This window comes from Branchiostoma lanceolatum, chromosome 7 (genome assembly GCF_035083965.1).
Source record: "Branchiostoma lanceolatum isolate klBraLanc5 chromosome 7, klBraLanc5.hap2, whole genome shotgun sequence".
In the NCBI taxonomy this organism is placed as follows: Eukaryota; Metazoa; Chordata; class Leptocardii; order Amphioxiformes; family Branchiostomatidae; genus Branchiostoma; species Branchiostoma lanceolatum.
Window position 1 is genome coordinate 707,020 of NC_089728.1, and position 18,788 is coordinate 725,807.

The window sequence follows — 18,788 nt, forward strand, 5'->3', positions numbered from 1 at the left end:
AGAACTCAGGGAAAATGTGAACAGTTGGGCAGGAGAGTCCGTCCGCGGGAAGGCACTGTGTTTCATGACAGATCTTAAGAGCACTTCAGAAAGTAACTTCGAACTTCAAGCTCGTGGATATTTTCTAGTAGATCACCCATAGTGAAAACAATCCCTAGATAAAACAGCAATTTTGCTGCTCCATTTATTGACAATGATGGTTTCCGAATTACACACACACACGCTCGTGCACACCGCGACACACAAATACAGATACATAAGCCAAAAATAGTGCTCATTCGTGTTGTGAGAATCATCGACATTACCGGACAAACAAGATTTAGCCTACCTTGTAAGCATGATGTCAGTCTGCTAACAAGCCGACGGGAGACGATGCCGAGCCGACGGGAGACGATGCCGAGCCGACGGGAGACGATGCCGAGCCGACGGGGGACGATGCCGAGCCGACGGGGGACGATGCCGAGCAGACGGGAGACGATGCCGAGCCGACGGGAGACGATGCCGAGCCGACGGGAGACGATGTCGAGCCGACGGGAGACGATGCCTAGCCGACGGGGGACGATGCCGAGCCGACGGGAGACGATGCCGAGCCGACGGGAGACGATGCGGAGCCGACGGGAGACGATGCGGAGCCGACGGGAGACGATGCGGAGCCGACGGGAGACGATGCGGAGCCGACGGGAGACGATGCCGAGCCGACGGGAGACGATGCAGAGCCGACGGGAGACGATGCCGAGCCGACGGGAGACGATGCCGAGCCGACGGGAGACGATGCCGAGCCGCCGGGAGACGATGCCGAGCCGACGGGAGACGATGCCGAGCCGACGGGAGACGATGCCGAGCCGACGGGAGACGATGCCGAGCCGACGGGAGACGATGCGGAGCCGACGGGAGACGATGCCGAGCTGACAAGAGACGATGCCGAGCCGACCGAGGACGATGAGGCGATGTCAAAGCGAACTTGACCGAGACACCAGTTTTTCTGTCTGTGCCCTTTCCACCAGGCGGTCCCTTTTTAAAGCTATCCCCGTCCTGCACCCACTCGACCAGATGTCACGGTTCCTTTGGCTTTTGAAGTCATGTGTAAATACACTTGATTGCGATCATGCGTTCGTGGGGGTTTATGGTCTAATGAATGCCATTTACATCCCGATAGAGTTTGTACAAAGCGTCAGAGTGTTTGCAAGGTAATAAAGCAACACCATCAAGCCAAGGTGCGTAAAGCCACCAGCTGATAATTTTTAGGGTCCAGTGTTACCATGGAAACAGCGTTAACAGACGAATAAAGCCAATATTTGCTTCCGTTGTTCTTTAATCGATAGGAGAAAAACAAAGACTTCGGGTATCATATAATCAGAATTTTGTTTGTCATACGAAGTCCGCTTTCTTGAGTTTATTAATGAGCCTTTCTAGTTTAAAATTTATTACACGGCAATTTGAGGGCATTTATTACCCAAAAATCCATAGCAGAGCGTCTGGTTGGGTCTGGTAATACATGAATGTATGGGGATCCACGATTACTGTACCTTAGCTTGATTTCAGCCCCCCCCAAGTGATGAAAAGGTGAAAAGTAACTATCAAGCGTGCTACAGTAAGAGCTGCAAGTAATAAACGGTAATTAAATCTCAAAATGATGTTGAACAGTTGGATATAGTTATCTATGGATACGTAAGACATCTCTCAGAATAATCCGAATTTTTTACCTGGGTATTCGAATTTAAAATTGCAATACTTATCATATGTTGCTATTGAAGACAATTATTCGGGGAACCAGGAAGGATCATGGACGGGTGTGGGCGTACAGCATCGACAGAAGGTTGGCTACATCAACAAGTGTGTTCGTATTTTACATAGTATTTTAAACGCTTTTCAAAATCTTTTTTTAAACTGTTGTCGTGGTACTCTAACATAATCATCCAAAACACCTGATACATAGAAAGTTTTATTGCAAGTTCATGCCCGTGGGCTAATTGTAAATACATGGTATAAACATAGGGAAAAATATAAATGTGTCAGATACAAGACCATTCCTGCCCCCCCCCCAAAAAAAAATATGATTGACAGTTGCTACAAGGAGTTCTCTTCTCATAACTTTCTATTCTGGACTCTAAATATCAGGAAAAAGAAATATTTGTTTGGCGGTGCATGTTTGCATGGATACTGCAAGATTCCAATACAAAAAATACCCAAGACATCTCAACAATGGTCTACCATGAAGATTCTACTAATAAGTGTTTACAAGACAGAAGTATGTGGATAAAAAGCACTTAACGGTGTAGCATTAAGCTGTTTTACTACCACTGTGTAGAGTTTGCCTTATCACGACAAGGTTTACTTCATCCAAGCTCTTCAAACAGCTACTCAATAATAGGATCTATTCCTCCATTATTTCTATCGTGCTAGTTATTCCTCGACTATTTCTTATCAGGAGATTCTTGATTAAAATGCAAATAAAAGCTACCCGATCCTCAACGATCGGATTATCTAGTCTATCAGCTTCTCATAAAACATGCAATCCTGTAGACTGTATCGTCTATATGGTAACCTAAAACATGCCGAAGGGCCTTTAGCTGTACCGTATATGCTGCAATACAGACACGCTGACCAACCGCAGTCATCATCGCCTTTGTCCATAAGTAACGACTGAAATGATACCATGACTTAAGACAAAACTTTTGTCAGGTCTTGAGACGTTCTGGGACGAAAACCGCCCAAGACTCGTTTCTTAGTCTTTCAGTATTTAAGACACGACTTGTGGCACTTCACGGTTCACACCAGTTATTACTATCTCCATATGTCAGGACGACTCATGATGGGTCACGTTGAGTTTATGTCATAGCCTGCCCAAGACGTCCAACAAGTCGTGTTCTAGCCTGCCCAAGACATACGCAAGTCGTGTTCTAGCCTGCCCAAGACGTCCAACAAGTCGTGTTCTAGTCTGCCCAAGATGTCCAGCAAGTCGTGTTCTAGCCTGCCCAAGACGTACACAAGTCGTGTTAAAGTATGTCTTTAGCTAAGCGCCATGCTCAAGCCACAATGCAGTGACGTGAATCTTCTACCAAGTCGGATGGCCTTCTTAAGTCATGGTTCAAGTCAATGCACGGTTACAGACATGAGTGTGACTTATCGGCAAAGGCGAAATAAGTGCTTTAGGAGTTCTTCACGTGACGGTGGAATATCTACATGGAGTAAAATTCCTGTATTACAGTTGGATTTGGGATTTGTAGAAAAACCGTGTGTTTACAGTGCTCTTGACTAAATGTATAAATGCTTGTAAAACGACTGAACCGGCTGTTACACACGGGAGGCCTGCTACTGTTGCCATTTGGTCAGGTCCATCTGGGGCAGAGACGAGCACGCCACCCTCTCGTTCCCAGGCTGTGTGGGCTGTAGGAAGACGTCCGGCTGCATGCGGGTCGTGCCGTCCGTGTTGTCGCACAGGATCCGGGCCAGGCTGGTCTTCCTGATCTCCGCAAGTTGGGCTGGACAACAAGGGAAACGGGGAATGAATATCGTCACGCTGAGACGTAGGCACATCCACTTACATAAGACCTTCATAGTCTTCTATCGCCAAAGCCAGACTGGTCCTCCTGATCTTAGCTAGTTGGGCTGGAGAAAAGAAAAGTGCAAAGAAAATATGAAAAGACAGCTGCTGTATAAAAGGTCATAAATTCTACAAGAAACAAGAAGGGTGCAATCCTTGTATTCTTGTTGCACTTAGTCGGTCATAGACTAGGATAAAGAACCTAGACCATTTAAAAACAGGGTTAAGTATTAGTGAAAAGTTGTCTGTCGCCGCGTCGTCTTCTCTATCTTCACAAGCTAGATATGTGCTGAGCGACCAATTCAGATTTCACATCTACTACTAGTCGGGGATAACCCGTCGGTTCCCGTTACTGTGAAGCCTTGAGGCCTGGAGCGCTGAAAAGAAGTTTCGGATAATCATGAATGTCAACAAAATGTAACTAGATTCTACTAACAGTTTTTTTTTTACGTCAGTTCATCTTATCTCCAATCAAAGTAGCTGTTTAGGTTAATTTTCTTACTCTTAACGATTAATTTCTTCTTTAAATACATGAGAGATAAGTGGAGCTTTATAATATTATATAGCCAACCTTCTGTAAACTGGTCGGGGTTCTCGAACCAGAAGCGGTCCCCCTTCCGGAGGTCCTGGAACTGCAGGCCGATCAGACAGGCGAAGGTCGGACCCACGACTCCGCCCGGCACGGACGCCTCAGCAAGACCCCCCACGAACACGTCGATGTCGTCCACGTGACTGTAAGAAACGAGACAGAAGCAACTTAGATAGGACACAGCATGTGGCAATGTGTTAACATGGTTTAAAGACTGTTTTCAAATCGTTCCTTTGATTCACTGCTTCTTACATGGTGCTCAACGAGAGAAAGTACTTCATCATCATAACTAGATTAGAATCACCACACTCAGCTCTCGTGCACATGACAACAGAACATCGACAGTCTCTACAATTTGCCTAGAAACAAACGCTCTACAGATATATACACATTTGAAAATATGAGCACCTTCGCACACCAGTATAAGGCTGTACACACAAGTCTACCTAGAAGCCTGCCTTAACATATTTTGGAAACCTCACCTGTATAAACTCTCCAGCCTCTTTCGAGTGGAACAGTCTGTGATTTCAAACGCCAGATCGTCGAAGCTGCTGGCCTTGGGCAGCCCGCACTTCACCCTCCAGGCGTTGTAGCCGGGCAGTCCGTGGTCTCTCCCCCGCTGGATGTTCAGGGCCGCCAGGTCCAGGCCTCTGTCTGACCCGGGAGGATCAGCAAACAGGTGTTTTGTCAGGCCCGAGACCATGAACCGGTCAAAGTCCTGATGGGGCTGGGCGGTCAGTCCGCGCAGGATGGAGTCCGGGCCGCCTTGGTCGTTGTTGAAGATGTGGGATGGGTTGAAGAAACCAAACGCCAGGCTAAGCGGGCATTTGCTGCCCCGTTCAAAGTCAGGAGGAAGGCGTTCGAACGCATCCTCAATAAGACTGTGTCCGAACCGGTAGGCTGCCGTGGCGAAGACGTTGGAGATGGTGGGGTTCACGCTCGGGTCGTACCCGGAGAAGAACCCGCTCTGGGCGAGGGTCAGGTGGAACTTGGTCATGGCGGCGGGTCCGAGAACGTGCGGAAGGTCCTCCCCGTACGTGATCTTCTGCATCAGCGCGCCGACGATCTTCCTGGTCTCGAAGAACACGCGGTCGTCGTCCCAGCGCGGATTGAGTTGGGAGAGCCGCCTGGCGATCCGGTTGTGTTCCCGCAGGAAGACGGTGTGCATGGAGGTCAGCCCCGGCTGCTCGTTCACACGGATGTCCCCAGCCTGCGAGCACGTCTCGGGCCCGGTAGAGTTCGGGCACATAAACTCCTCCTCCGTGATGCTAGGCAGGAACTCCTTCTTGTTAGCGTCTGCAGGGTTCGGTCTGGACTTCAGCAGGCCGCGCGCTGTTTGTGCTGCCAGGGGAGAAGCAAGCAGAATGGTATTTAAGACAGGATAACCTGACAAAGAAACCACGAATTTCCATGAACTTTCAGGTTACTTAGCTATTAGACAGAGATGTACACAATGAAATTTAAGTCATGCAAAGTAGGTCTTAATGTGTATTAGTAATATGAAAAAAAACTATAATTGCAGTGTTTTCTACAAAATTACTTTAATACATTCAAAATATGTAATCTATAGCAGGTAGATATGGCAAATATAGATTATGCAAATAAGGGGGGGGGGCTGAAAATACCGGCTACCCCGAGAATATGTGACCCCCTTAGCCTGAGGTCCCTACAATGGCCAGAAAATATGACATTTTGTTTACAAGTTGACCAAGTTCTTGTGTCATGGAATGAAGAAGCTATCGATACGTTTGATACTTCTCTTTTTTATAAAGCACATAAACAACTCCAGTTGGAGTGGAAGAAGGCTATGAACTGTGCCCAGTTTTTCCTGCTACCGCGCGCAGGTCAGTTATTACCTTCTTCAGTGTCGGCACTAAGGGAAGCGACACAAGATCGTATGATACAAGGCGTTTACACTCACATAGCTGTGACATAACCTGTTTTTACCTCGTGTACTGGTTCGGTAAATCAGGAAAGAAGACCTAATTAAATGGATTAGATATTAATCTATGATTTTTGCGCAACAAGTAAAGCAACATCAGTACAACGATTGAAAGACCATCAAGATGACTTGGTTGAAACGAATTGCGTAAACATAAGGGCATTTCCTAAACAATAATCGCATTCAAACATATCCTTTCTTCAGTGTAACGTTTGGACCTTGCCTGTTTTGCAGCCGAGAATCTCAACCCTCAGGGCGATATAGTACTTCCAGGACTGAACCACGAAACGCACATAACGAGCATCCACGGGGTGGTCCAGTAGGTTTGTTACACGGCCTCCAGCGTTCGTGTTGCCTGGGAAGACCTGGGAGGTAGTTAAATAGATTAGCACTAAGTCGGTGATTGAAGCTTGTAGAGCACTGTAGCCAATTTACCAACATATCACTTCGTGTAGAAATCATGGAAAGGTATAAGAGCCTCGTTATTTCAAATGCTTACATCACCAATTACCCTAAAACACAACAGTTCCTGATCATATTATTCAACGAGCGTGAACGTTTTCAAATATACTTCTGATGTTATTGAACATCGAATCTTACAAATCATACCTCCAGTTCTTGATTCCTGCCGCCAGGTAGTCAAGTCGCTGGCGGCAGGGATCAAGACCTGGAGGTATGATTTGTAAGATTCGATGTTCAATAAAGATCAGAAGGTTTTATATTTTGTATAAACGTCTATTTTCTTTGAATGATGCTAAATCTAATCAGGAATTCAAAACTGTTAAATTATGGTGGCATTTATTTATTTATTTATTTATTTATTTATTTATTTATTTATTTATTTATTTATTTATTTATTTATTTATTTATTTATTTATTTATTTATTTATTTATTTATTTATTTATTTATTTATTTATTTATTCATCTTCAGACAAGTGGGTAGCCCCATTCAACTTATTTGAAGTTGATTTCCAAGGGGGCCCACTAAAATGGGCACTTTGCATTTATAAGCACTTTAGGATACCTTTTCGGAGCCATATGTAGTCCAGCTCGTCCCATCTCCACTGTACTGTAGCTTGTAGGACCTCACCCACGCACCCCAGTTCGCACCGCTGCCCTGAATGATGGTGCCTGTCACTCGCTGTATTCCTCCTAAATCTACCTAAAAGACCAAAACAACGTTTTTCTATAGAATGCCTACAAAATGTATTAAGACCATATCTGTCTTCAAACGACATAAATCGTTTGCTACTATTGGTTGATACTAATTATAAGCTTTGAATTTGCAGCAACACATTATCAATGACACAAATTCATAAACTGCCCTACGCAAGATTTCTGAGGGGAAATTGAGATGAATGAAAGATGAACGCACCTCAACGATGAAGTTGACACTGCTGTCGTGTCAACAAATATTGATGCATAAAATGGAATTACTATCGATGAATTCCGTGTAAAGTAGTTACTGTCTCAACAGGTAAAATGCAAGTGTTAATCAATATATTCATACCTGCAACCATTCCCCGATTCTCTTATTTCGTTTCGGCACCCAAAAGCGGTTCGGAGGAGCATTCAACCGACCGTGGAAAGGAGCTCGCCTTTCCACGGTAAAAGAGGATGCAGTGATGCTGTCATCTGGTATGGCACCTGATTCCATCCCCAGTGGCTGCGGATTGCTGCAAGCTGCGAAGAAAAAACAACAACATAAATGTGCATTTTAGAACCTTTGCAGAAGGGTGCTACTGTGCTGTACAGGAGGTCATTAGGCCTAAGAAAAAAAATCGGTGTGTTTCCGTTTTTTCAAATAGTAATCCAACAAATACAGTTTAACATTGCAAAACTGGAGCCCATCAGTACACTGGCAATATCAACATTATATTGTATTTGGTCGTGGCACCGAGGCGGAGTTGCACTTTACATCTCTAACAAATCCATGTAAGGCCCGTCCTGATCTTGCTATCCCAGGCCTTGGGCTATTTGGGCCTATTTGGCCTTGGGCTATTTGGGCCTATTTGGGCTGAAATTATGCCACCCTCTGGCAAAAGTATTGTCGACAACCTCAACTTTTTTGACAAACTTGAAGAATAGTTGGATGACGGAACAGAAAGATTGGCAAATTTAGCTTAACAAAATCGAGGACTTACCTTGTGTTATCGGTTCATTCGGCCCACTGCCCGCTGAAAAATGCAGAAAAAGGCAATGTCATGATGCACAGCTGCTGTTGATAGATAAAGGCTTTGCCTTAGAAGAGATTTTGTTTCATTTCCTATCTAGTGATATTTTGCCGTAAATGACTCTTAAAGACCAGGTGGACATCCCTGGCAGCTGCTCCAGACCTGAGCCAGACTGCTAGGCGATGTTAAAGACTGCAACTTGAGCAAAGTATTTGGGGATACAGTCGTTAGGAACGGACACGCTACGATGGTGATCTGATGTGTGACAGGACAATGAATGTTTCATGCTCGCAAACTCGGCACTGCAAGAAAGAGGGCCCCAAGTCAACGAGCATGCTTATCAACCGGACCTACAAAGTTCGCATATAGCCCTGAACTCATTGCAGAATCATGGAAAGTTAGGCCCTTGATGCAAATCTGTTTGCGCCTGATAGCAAAAGTCTAACAGACTGTACCATTATCAGCATTAAAACGTACGTTAGAGACATTACAACAGTAGCCTGTAGTATATGGCACAGCATATGGTAGCCTCACCTTTCTCACAGATAAAACCGATACGTCCATCACAGGGGAAATCTCGCCACTTGTTCGCATACTTCATCCTCCAGGACGGATCCGGCCAGGAGGTGGACTTGTCGATGCGGACGCAGTCTCCGTTATTGTGGGGCTCGTTGTTGGGCTCGTCGAACGCCCAGCCCGTAAAGGACCCCAGGACCTGGCCGTCCTCCCAGACGAACCGGCCCTCCTGTTGGATGTCGTTCAGCCCGATCCAGACCGGGAAACTTGGGCTGATTCCGTTCCTCAGCCCGACGAGGAGGTCGTTGGTTGGCTTGTCTGTCGGCATGGCCAAACTGCCCCCCTCTGATCGGCAGGCGGCCTTGGCACCCGCGTAGTTCATCTTGTCGGTGAAAACTCGGAAGCAGCGAGAACCGTGCTTGGACCAGCCTTGGCTGCAGACTAAAGGTTTACTCAGTGTTACCGGTCTTGGCTCACTAGGCGCTGAAAAATTATGGAAAACATAATGCCATTATAAACAACAGTTGTTGATTGAGAACCGTGCTTGGACCAGCCTTGGCTGCAGACTACAGACTGATCAGACAGGCGGAGGTTAGATAGGTGGCCTGCAATGGGAGGAAAGGGTTATGAAGGCGCATCGTAGTTAGCCGAAGTGTTTTTATATAATATGTTTCACGTTGTATCTTTGTGTATCAGCAAAACTGTGTATCAGCTATTGATAGATTGTTATGACACCCCATGGTGTATGGGCAGGTGAATGGACGAAACAAAGAACAGGTTCGATTATGCGCCTCTATCCGGCTTTCTTTGGTACTGCAGGGGAAGTTCCGGTTTTAGTATCTTACATTTGTGTATCTCAGTAAGACGTCAATGGTTTACAAAGACTGGAGTTCCAACGACTAACAGACTGTTCCAGTAATATTAAAGAATTACAGCCAAGGAATTCCCTTCCCAACTAAGGCAAATGAGCCACATTCCTTTGCCTGTCTTACACGAGTTTAGGTTTTACCTACCTTTGGGTTCGCTTCTCTCTCTGAGCTCCTCTATCTCTTCCTCCGAGGAGCCGTAGACGTTGGACGCGTCCACGAAGGCGGTGATCTGGTTCAGCTGCTGCCGGCGGCCCATGCGGCACCCTTCGTTCGGGCAGGATCGGGAGCGGGCGAACTCTAGGCAGGGCCTTGTACCGAAGTCAGGGTCATCAGAAGGGACGGGGATGTTGAAACAGCGTTCGTCCACAGAGTCACAGTCACATCTGAAAACTGTTGATACACGAAGGGAAGCAGACTGATGAGGTAAAATGCGATGCAGATGGAAAGTAAAGAATCAATTAACATTCCGGCCGAGCACCTTTCAACCAACGATACCAACTTCAAACCACTTTTCCCCCATCGATTATGTAAGCGTCTATAAGGTGTTGTATCAAACGTACTCCGGAGAATCCTGGCAAAAGACAAGATAAGAGACTGATAATTCAGGGAGTCTCATTTTTGTGTGTTCAAAACAAGCCAAAGTGTGTGGTTGTAGAGATGTACTGTTACAGCGATAAAGCGCACAGCTGCAGCTCAAACCAACGTGTAAGTAGTATGCACAATCCACTGGTAAGTGGCCTTATCTTTCTGGCCCATTGCTTATGACCAATGACCAGATAATACTTGATCAGGACGAATTTCATTTTTTGCATACCTTCTTCTAATTCTAATGGATCATCATCTACTTCAGCGAAGTTGGGCGTGAGAGTGATGTCGTGATCCAGGAACTGTCCGAACTGCGCCACCATGTGTGTGTTGACCGGGCTGGATTTCCGCAGGTCCTGGTGCACGGTCGTGCTGACCAGTCGGGCGCTGGGGAGGGCGGCGCCGCCACGGCCGGTGGTGCGGGGTGCCATCAAGTCTGGCAAAACATAATACAGTCAAACCCGGTCTCAGCAACCCCTCAGGGACTGAGCAAGAGTAGTTACTGAGACAGACAGAAAAGTTGGCTACTTGGCCGGATTATCGGTACACGGCCGGTGGCGCGGGGTGTCATCAAGTCTGGCAAAACATAGCGATTTAGGAGTGCATGGGTGCATACCGTAGACTGTACGTTCAGCACGTCGATGAAGGTTAGACATTCAGGTCGTAATATTTGCAGACAGCAGTTGCTCAAGCAATTGAATAATTGCTAAGTTTAATCAGTTGTCGTTTCGGGAAACTCCAAATTTACTCCATGTTCAGTCATTAGCATGACAACATTTGTAGGGGCACACTTATTCTGGAAACTTCTAGAAAGATTATGTCTTACTGACAAGGTCGCAGTGACGATATCTACATACCGTCATCGTAGTCTGGTTCCAGCAGCCTCCTGAAGGGCTGCTCAGCACTCCCCCACAGGGGGTGGCCCCGGTTGTTACAACAGCCGTTTGCAGAACGAAACTCGAGCTGTGGGTCGGCAGGAGTAGGGCACGTGACCGGCTCCATGGATGTGTCGTCACACTCCCCTGTCACGGTCGGAGAGTCGATGGAGGACAGCATTGCTACCGTGTAGCTTATAGGCCTGGAACTGAAATCAGAGACTCTTGTCAAAATGTAGATTTCCGCGGATAGATAAAAAGACTGTATTCTGCTTTCAGACGTTTCCGTAACCCTCGCCGCGCCCTTTCGCATGCTGGGAGACGCAGTGAAATTTTGGCAGTTTGGGGTGCATACTACGCCATCACCATGACGACGAGTATGAAAAGACATGCGCACTGTGTCGGAGCCGGTCTATGTCATTGCGATCGATCAAAAAGGTCTACGTCATGTAATGAAATCAGTGACATTCGGATATCAAAGTTCTTTGCGTATCAGGGACTTTTGCGTATCAGGGATATTTACGTAAAATGGTCATTTACAAATATGAGATATTTGCATATTAGGGTTTTCTGCATATGAGTGAGGGTTCGGATGGAGGGGGAGCAGGAAAGCACGTCCCAGTATAGCCGGCAAGACCGCGGACTTACATTGCACCTGTAATATTTTCATTTTCCTTTATTAGCATACAGGCGACGGAAGTTCTCACCTGTCCATTAAGTGTTTTGCCACCTTCTCCAAGACTGTGGCAGATTTGCTGAGCTCGATGGCCATCGGGGTGGAGCGGTGTTCCAACGCCAGCGCATCCAGGGCTCCGGAGTACGGGCTTTCCTCCGGTGCTGGACCTGTAAGACACACGGAAAAACATAGTCAAACATCGCCTTCAGAGCTCCGGAATACGGGCTTTCCTCTGGTGCAGGACCTGTAAGGCACACGGACACACATAGTCAAACATCGCCTTCTGAGCTCCGGAGTACGGGCTGTCCTCCGGTGCAGGACCTGTAAGGCACACGGACAAACATAGTCAAACATCGCCTTCAGAGCTCCGGAGTACGGGCTGTCCTCCGGTGCAGGACCTGTAAGGCACACGGACAAACATAGTCAAACATCGCCTTCAGAGCTCCGGAGTACGGGCTTTCCTCCGGCGCAGGACCTGTAGGGCACACGGGACAAGCATAGTCAAACATCGCCTTCAGAGCTCCGGAGTACGGGCTGTCCTCCGGTGCAGGACCTGTAAGGCACAATCATAGTCAAACATCGCATTCAGAGCTCCGGAGTACGGACTTTCCGCCGGTGCAGGACCTGTAAGGCACACGGGGCAAACATAGTCAAACATCGCCTTCAGGGCTCCGGAGTACGGGCTGTCCTCCACTGCAGGACCTGTGAGGCAAACGGCACAAGCTCGGTCACAGGTAGAGTCCCAGATCCCAGTAATGGTAACCTCGACCTCAGTTCTCATGATGTCTTATTGGGCTATTGTCTAAGGGGAAAAGACAGCATAGGTCTGCATGTTGGAGGTTCTTGATGAAAACTGCAGTTGGTTTAGGCTTGGAAGGCCCGCACAATCAAAGTAGACGGAGGAGTGATGAAGATGAAACAGCCGAACACATTTCGTCAGGTTCTCATTTCCCCCTGTTGCTCTATGGTATCATGTCCATTTTCCCACCCCTCTCACGATGTAACTTAACCTCGTCTGTCCCATATACTTACATGGTCCATGGCAGGCTCCAGCCGCTTCAATCGCCATTTCTGCCCTTGCCTGGCGGAATGCCTCCTGCAGCTCTGGTTCTGACGGCGTCTGGCCAGTAACCATGGCAACCAACGGTACCATGGCAACCGCAGCGAAGAGCATCGGGATCAACCTGAAAGCAGAAGATACACTCGTCAGTGTTGCATCTTGTCTGTATGTGTTAAATAATCATTTTGTAATTCAAATGGCGGTGTTCCTGCGATTGCAATACACGATGCCATGGATTGGTGATATGTGATTTGGAGGCGGATTTCTGCAGTAGGGTATGACGTGTGGTGCGTGACGAGCATTCAAAACGAGCCAGTCCACCCGCACATCTGCTTGGAGAGCTGATCGAATCTCACCTGTGATATGACGCCTAGCGTCGGAATCATGTAATCATGCCGTAGCTATGGTAACAGTTACCATAGTTACGAGTAACTGCAACATACCGTGACGACAGACGGACAGAACTGAGTACGCTAAAAACTATGTGTGAAAGTCGGGCAGGTTCAGTAAAACCAAGGAAGTTTAATCCTTGGTAAAACCGCACGTTTTTTAATGTTCGATTAAGGATTAAATTCAATGGGCGAAAAATTACGTAGCTTTGCAGTCGTGTCGCAGAACATAACGTAGAAAGAACAAGCCGTAGACAAGTTTTTTTTTTCAAACCTCCGGGAACTCAATATGCTTCCAACATGTGCAAAATAATACGCTTGTTCTGAGACAACTGTGATATCAGTCCTGGAGAAGAGATGATATGATATGAAAAAGCAAAACAAGCCTGAGCCACCCACACATCTGCTTGGAGAGCTACCACAGGTTTACAGGTGACCGGACGCCACCTGTGACGTGACACCGCATGTCTGTACCTGGCGTCGGAATGGTGTAATTATGTTGCTGCCTTTGTTACTGTGCCAAAAGAACGTATTATGACAACAGAGCTGCGTACAGTCAACAATATGCGTGAAAGTCACTGACCGGCAGGTATCAGTCTAGTCAGCAAGGACATCATTGATAACCTTTACAGCACCAAAACTATTGTTTCTGCATAGTCTTATTTGTCGATTCCGTATTATCAAGCTGCAGCTGTTTCCATTAAATCTGATGAAAAATTAATTTTACAGTCGTATGGCAGAACATTAACTACATACAAAGAACAAGCCGTAGACAAGTTGATAAAAACTCAGGAAACTCAATGTGCTGCGAACAAAAAATGATGCTTAGGAAAATATTGCTTCATTTCTATTTACCTTTGCTAACAGAACAGAGGAAATGAAACACGTAAACATGTATCATGATTCATTTAGTCTGGAACAGGAACTCTCACTGCGGGTTTGCAGATGTTTCACACATCTGCGGTCTGTAAGCACCACAGAAAAAAGACCTCAAATCTCCATGAAATATATATTACAACTACCGAATCCCAAGCTAAAGTCTACACAAGAACGCAGAGGAACCTTTCTCATGGACTACCTCCTACCAACTACCAGGGCTACCGACTCCCAAACTAAAGTTTACACAGGAACGCCGAGAAAACATTCTCATGGACTACCTCCTACCAACTACCAGGGCTACCGACTCCCAAACTAAAGTTTACACAGGAACGCCGAGAAAACTTTCTCATGGACTACCTCCTACCAACTATCAGGACTACCGACTCCCAAACTAAAGTCTACACAGGAACGCCGAGAAAACATTCTCATGGACTACCTCCTACCAACTACCAGGGCTATCGACTCCCAAACTAAAGTTTACACAGGAACACCGAGAAACCTTTCTCATGGACTACCTCCTACCAACTACCGTACTACCGACTCCCAAACTAAAGTCTACACAAGAACGCCGAGAAACCTTTCTCATGGACTACCTCCTACCAACTACCAGGACTACCGACTCCCAAACTAAAGTCTACACAGGAACGCCGAGAAAACTTTCTCATGGACTACCTCCTACCAACTACCAGGGCTACCGACTCCCAAACTAAAGTCTACACAAGAACGCCGAGAAACCTTTCTCATGGACTACCTCCTACCAACTACCAGGGCTACCGACTCCCAAACTAAAGTTTACACAGGAACGCCGAGAAAACTTTCTCATTGGCGTCTCTAGCCTGAACAACAAGTTCATGTCCATTGAACCGAAGGGATGATGTTACTCGCACAGCAGATTTTTGATGAAGCGAAGCTCATTTCTGATTCATATCACGAGTCAGTGGGTCACAAAAAGCCCTATGGAATGTCTACAATTCTAAGGTGTGGACTAGATAGTCATGGTCTAGTTTGTTGAAGGAAAACAACTCCAGAAACAGGTGTTTTTTTCTAAAAGACAAAGTTGTTATGAAAGCAAAAATCAACCTTCCTTATATCTATGTATGGGTTCCAATGCGATAAAATCAGATCCAGTTTTGGCCCAAACCTAGGGGAAAATAGGGGAAAAATTATCTGGGAGTACTAGAGGGGTTATCAGTGTAAAAATAAGTGTCGACAATACAATATATTCTTTGAAATAGTGTCTGAAAAGCACCTGTTTCTGGAGTTGAGTTCTTCTTAAACTGCCAGAAGCCTACAACTACAGTCATCTGACTTTTCAGCCGATACCCCCCCCCCCCCTCAACAAATTAGTGCACACTGGCACTAATTAGACCTTGTAAACCTCCACGTGGCACAACACACCTTTGCGCAGAGGAATTGATTAAAAACTGATGTGGAACTGACAGGCTGAAGTCACTGCGCCCCTTCTTGTTGCCGATACGTGCAGGGGTTCTTATAGCTCCCATGATGCGTTTTAAAAACAAATTCAATCCAGCTGGTACTTCTGGCTGACGTCCCTTCCAACGGACGGCAACCCCTTCCCGAGTATAGAGATGTGCCTATATTCTATCGTTCGGGATCTGGACTCCGACCCCTAGGCTGGGAAACGAGACCCTGGCGGTTTGTACCGTCCGCACATCGGCTCTCTCACTTCTAGGCTACTACTACTCCGTGACGTTGTCTAGAACAGTGGTCAAAGTACATTCCGAATTAGTCTCCAGAATCCAGACCAACCAAAACAATACATCACTTTCCTGGGACAAAGTTGTAAAACAAAGGTGCAGTATAACAAAGATATACCCATTCCAGAATGCCCATGTAGAAAAGTGTCAGGTGAAGCATCGGCGTTCTACCAAGACTTCAAATGGTACAGAAATTAAAGTTCAGCAGTCGGCAATAACACACACACACACACGCACACACACACACACACATACACACACACACACACACACACACACACACACACACACACATATACACACACACACACACACGCGCACGCGCGCATGCACACACACACACACACACACACACACACACACATACACATACAAACACACACATACAAACACACACATACGCACGTACAAACAAGTCAAAATAGTAAATTGAGTATTACAATGACTACATCAGAAAAAAATCTTCAGCCTACCTTGTAAACATGACGTTTGTGAGGACGATGCCTAGCCGACGGGGGACGGTGCCGAGCGGACCGAGGACGATGCCGAGCCGACGGGGGATGATGCCGAGCCGACCGAGGACGACGCCGAGCGGACCGAGGACGATGCCGAGCGGACCGAGGACGGTACCGAGCCGACGGGGGACGATGCCGAGCCGACCGAGGACGATGTCGAGCCGACGAGAGACGACGCCGAGCCGACCGAGGACGATGCAGAATAGATTAGAAGCGATGTCGCAGCGATGACGGTCTCTCGTCCGAGACTCCTGTCTTCCTGTCTGCTCCCTTCCCACGAGACGGTCCGTTTTTAAACCTCTCTCCCTACTTCATGCTCGAGCAGATGTCACAGTTTCTGGGAAGAGCGATGACTTGCATTATCTGCCTCTCCAAGGCGAGGGTCATGGTTCGTCTTCATGCTGACAAAAGTCGGACGGATGTCGCGGCAAGACACGCGTGAAATCTATAGAGCGGGCATCCTGTACTTCAACAGAAAACCCAACAGACTGATACACGACAAAACTTGAAAAGGCTTCCACGAACCGACGGAAGACGCGCCTTAAAATATAATCATTACTGCTGTGACGTTTGATTCTTTTGTGCGGATGAACACGACCGAACCTGGAAACGTTAAACAATGTTACGATGAAAATAACAGCTTTTAAACACTAAAAGATGTTTCCTTATTTGGAGATTATTATCACAACGGCTGATCAATCAGAAAAGTACTACCTTCTGACGACCTACATGAGACGCAACTAAAATATATGTACCTCTTACTACATTGAAATTTGTTCAACACACACACACACACATACACGCACACCCCTCTCTCTCTCTCTCTCTCACACACACACACACACACACACACACACACACGCACACACACGCACACCCCTCACACATACACACACACACACACACACACACACACACACACACACACACACACGCGCGCGCACACACACACACACACACACACACACACGCAAACAGAAACACACACATACAGACAAATAGACACAGACGCGCGCTGGTACGTACTACTGAACGAAGTGTTAATTTTTCCGGCTGTAGGAAGAACATTTTTATCATTGACTAACACCATGTTGAATTGATAACATGGATGACATCCGCGCGCACATCAATTATTGTCCGTTTGAAAAAAAGAAGCTTTTCGACCATAGTTTAAATCGAAAATAACAGCTGCAAAATTTCGGAAAACGGATACTGATGTCGTTGAATTCCAAAGTCAAAGATTAAATTTTTCTGTATGAAACTCTTTTTTCCTTGGTCCATCCTTCCTGACCACGTAGGTTTCATAATGATATTTTTCCGAACGTTTTTTTATTAGCACACTTGCATCAGTTTTGGCTCCTCAGAGGAAGTCATCCACAAAGTCACATCAACTTGGCCTGTTTTATCTATGAATAGATACATGGTTCGAGCGGGATCAAGGTTGGGTTTAATTCGGACTGAAAGGGTTGCAAAAAAATAGCAGTAAGTGGTGCCATCTCTAATTGCCTTATTTGGAAACGCCACATCTATTGACGGGAATGACGGCAAGTTAGAGTGAACGTCAGCGATGTGGACTTGTAGCGTTAATCGCCTCACGCACTTCAAACCTGAACTGGATTCTCGTTGTTGAACCTGACAATGTGTTAATCGACAGTCGCGTGTGAACTCCACAGCCCTAGTGAAAGATGTTGTCATAACAAGAAACAAGTAAACACTGAGACACAAAAGGCGACTACCTGCCCTGCCACCTGTACCGGCACACCTGTCCGTTTTTCACATGAAACATCCGCAGGTGAGACACGATTTGGCTTGGACAGGTGAGATAAACAGTCGACTCATGAGTCACGGCGGAGAAGGCGTGTGTGATGACGTCACACACAGGAATGCATTTTGCATTCTCGCAGGAATTATCTTACTTTTTGGTGGCTTTAGAATCTTTTTATCATCGCTCAGCACAAATTCAAGCCCTCCAGTTTGTCCGGACCGAATCTGAAGCATTACTGCCACCTCACCATCATTTTCCGAACGTTGTAACCAATTTCTCTGTAAAAACAGTCTCTGTACCTGTAAAAAAACCCAACATATTCTCAATCCTGGGGTATTCATAGCCACGACCGTTTCCTATCGGATCGAAAGCTAAACGTGGCAGGCGTTGTTACTGGTTCAAAATCCCTTTACAAAATGATAACAACTAACGGTACGATGACAATTTTGGTTCGTTATTCTGTCGGTCGGCAGTTTATCTACATATTTCTACTCGTTTATTCTCTCATTCGTCCGTTCATTCGTTAATACATTCTTTTTTTTATTCTGTCATGTTTGCCCAGGGTAGCCCTGCTCAGTGATTAACACTGCGTTACATAAAATAAGATACGTACAGTGATAATACAAACAGAAAATCACCAAAAATAATAATAACGATCATAATGAAAACAATGAAATTAATGATAACAATA

At 46.3% G+C, this 18,788-nt stretch overlaps 1 protein-coding gene and 1 long non-coding RNA gene across 2 annotated transcripts in view; both read right to left on the reverse strand.

The window, feature by feature from the left end:
• The window catches only part of LOC136438295 (uncharacterized), a 24,024-nt gene extending 11,744 nt beyond the window's left edge, over positions 1-12,280 (reverse strand). Inside the window, exons 1-16 of the mRNA XM_066433058.1 lie at positions 12,148-12,280; positions 11,994-12,092; positions 11,803-11,938; positions 11,078-11,298; positions 10,450-10,656; positions 9,780-10,025; positions 8,785-9,249; positions 8,221-8,253; positions 7,587-7,759; positions 7,101-7,238; positions 6,299-6,440; positions 4,616-5,474; positions 4,116-4,276; positions 3,317-3,482; positions 2,878-2,971; positions 361-905 (exon numbers count right to left, since the gene is read on the reverse strand). Of these exons, the coding sequence (XP_066289155.1) occupies positions 361-905; positions 2,878-2,971; positions 3,317-3,482; positions 4,116-4,276; positions 4,616-5,474; positions 6,299-6,440; positions 7,101-7,238; positions 7,587-7,759; positions 8,221-8,253; positions 8,785-9,249; positions 9,780-10,025; positions 10,450-10,656; positions 11,078-11,298; positions 11,803-11,938; positions 11,994-12,092; positions 12,148-12,280 (3,818 nt within the window). The remainder of the gene's footprint in view (positions 1-360; positions 906-2,877; positions 2,972-3,316; positions 3,483-4,115; positions 4,277-4,615; positions 5,475-6,298; positions 6,441-7,100; positions 7,239-7,586; positions 7,760-8,220; positions 8,254-8,784; positions 9,250-9,779; positions 10,026-10,449; positions 10,657-11,077; positions 11,299-11,802; positions 11,939-11,993; positions 12,093-12,147) is intronic.
• On the reverse strand, positions 12,278-16,882 carry LOC136438794 (uncharacterized). The gene is made up of 3 exons (XR_010756463.1): positions 16,291-16,882; positions 12,804-12,955; positions 12,278-12,324 (listed from the first exon to the last, which is right to left on the reverse strand). It is a non-coding gene; the product is annotated as an uncharacterized lncRNA (long non-coding RNA).
• Positions 16,883-18,788: the final 1,906 nt, after the last annotated feature.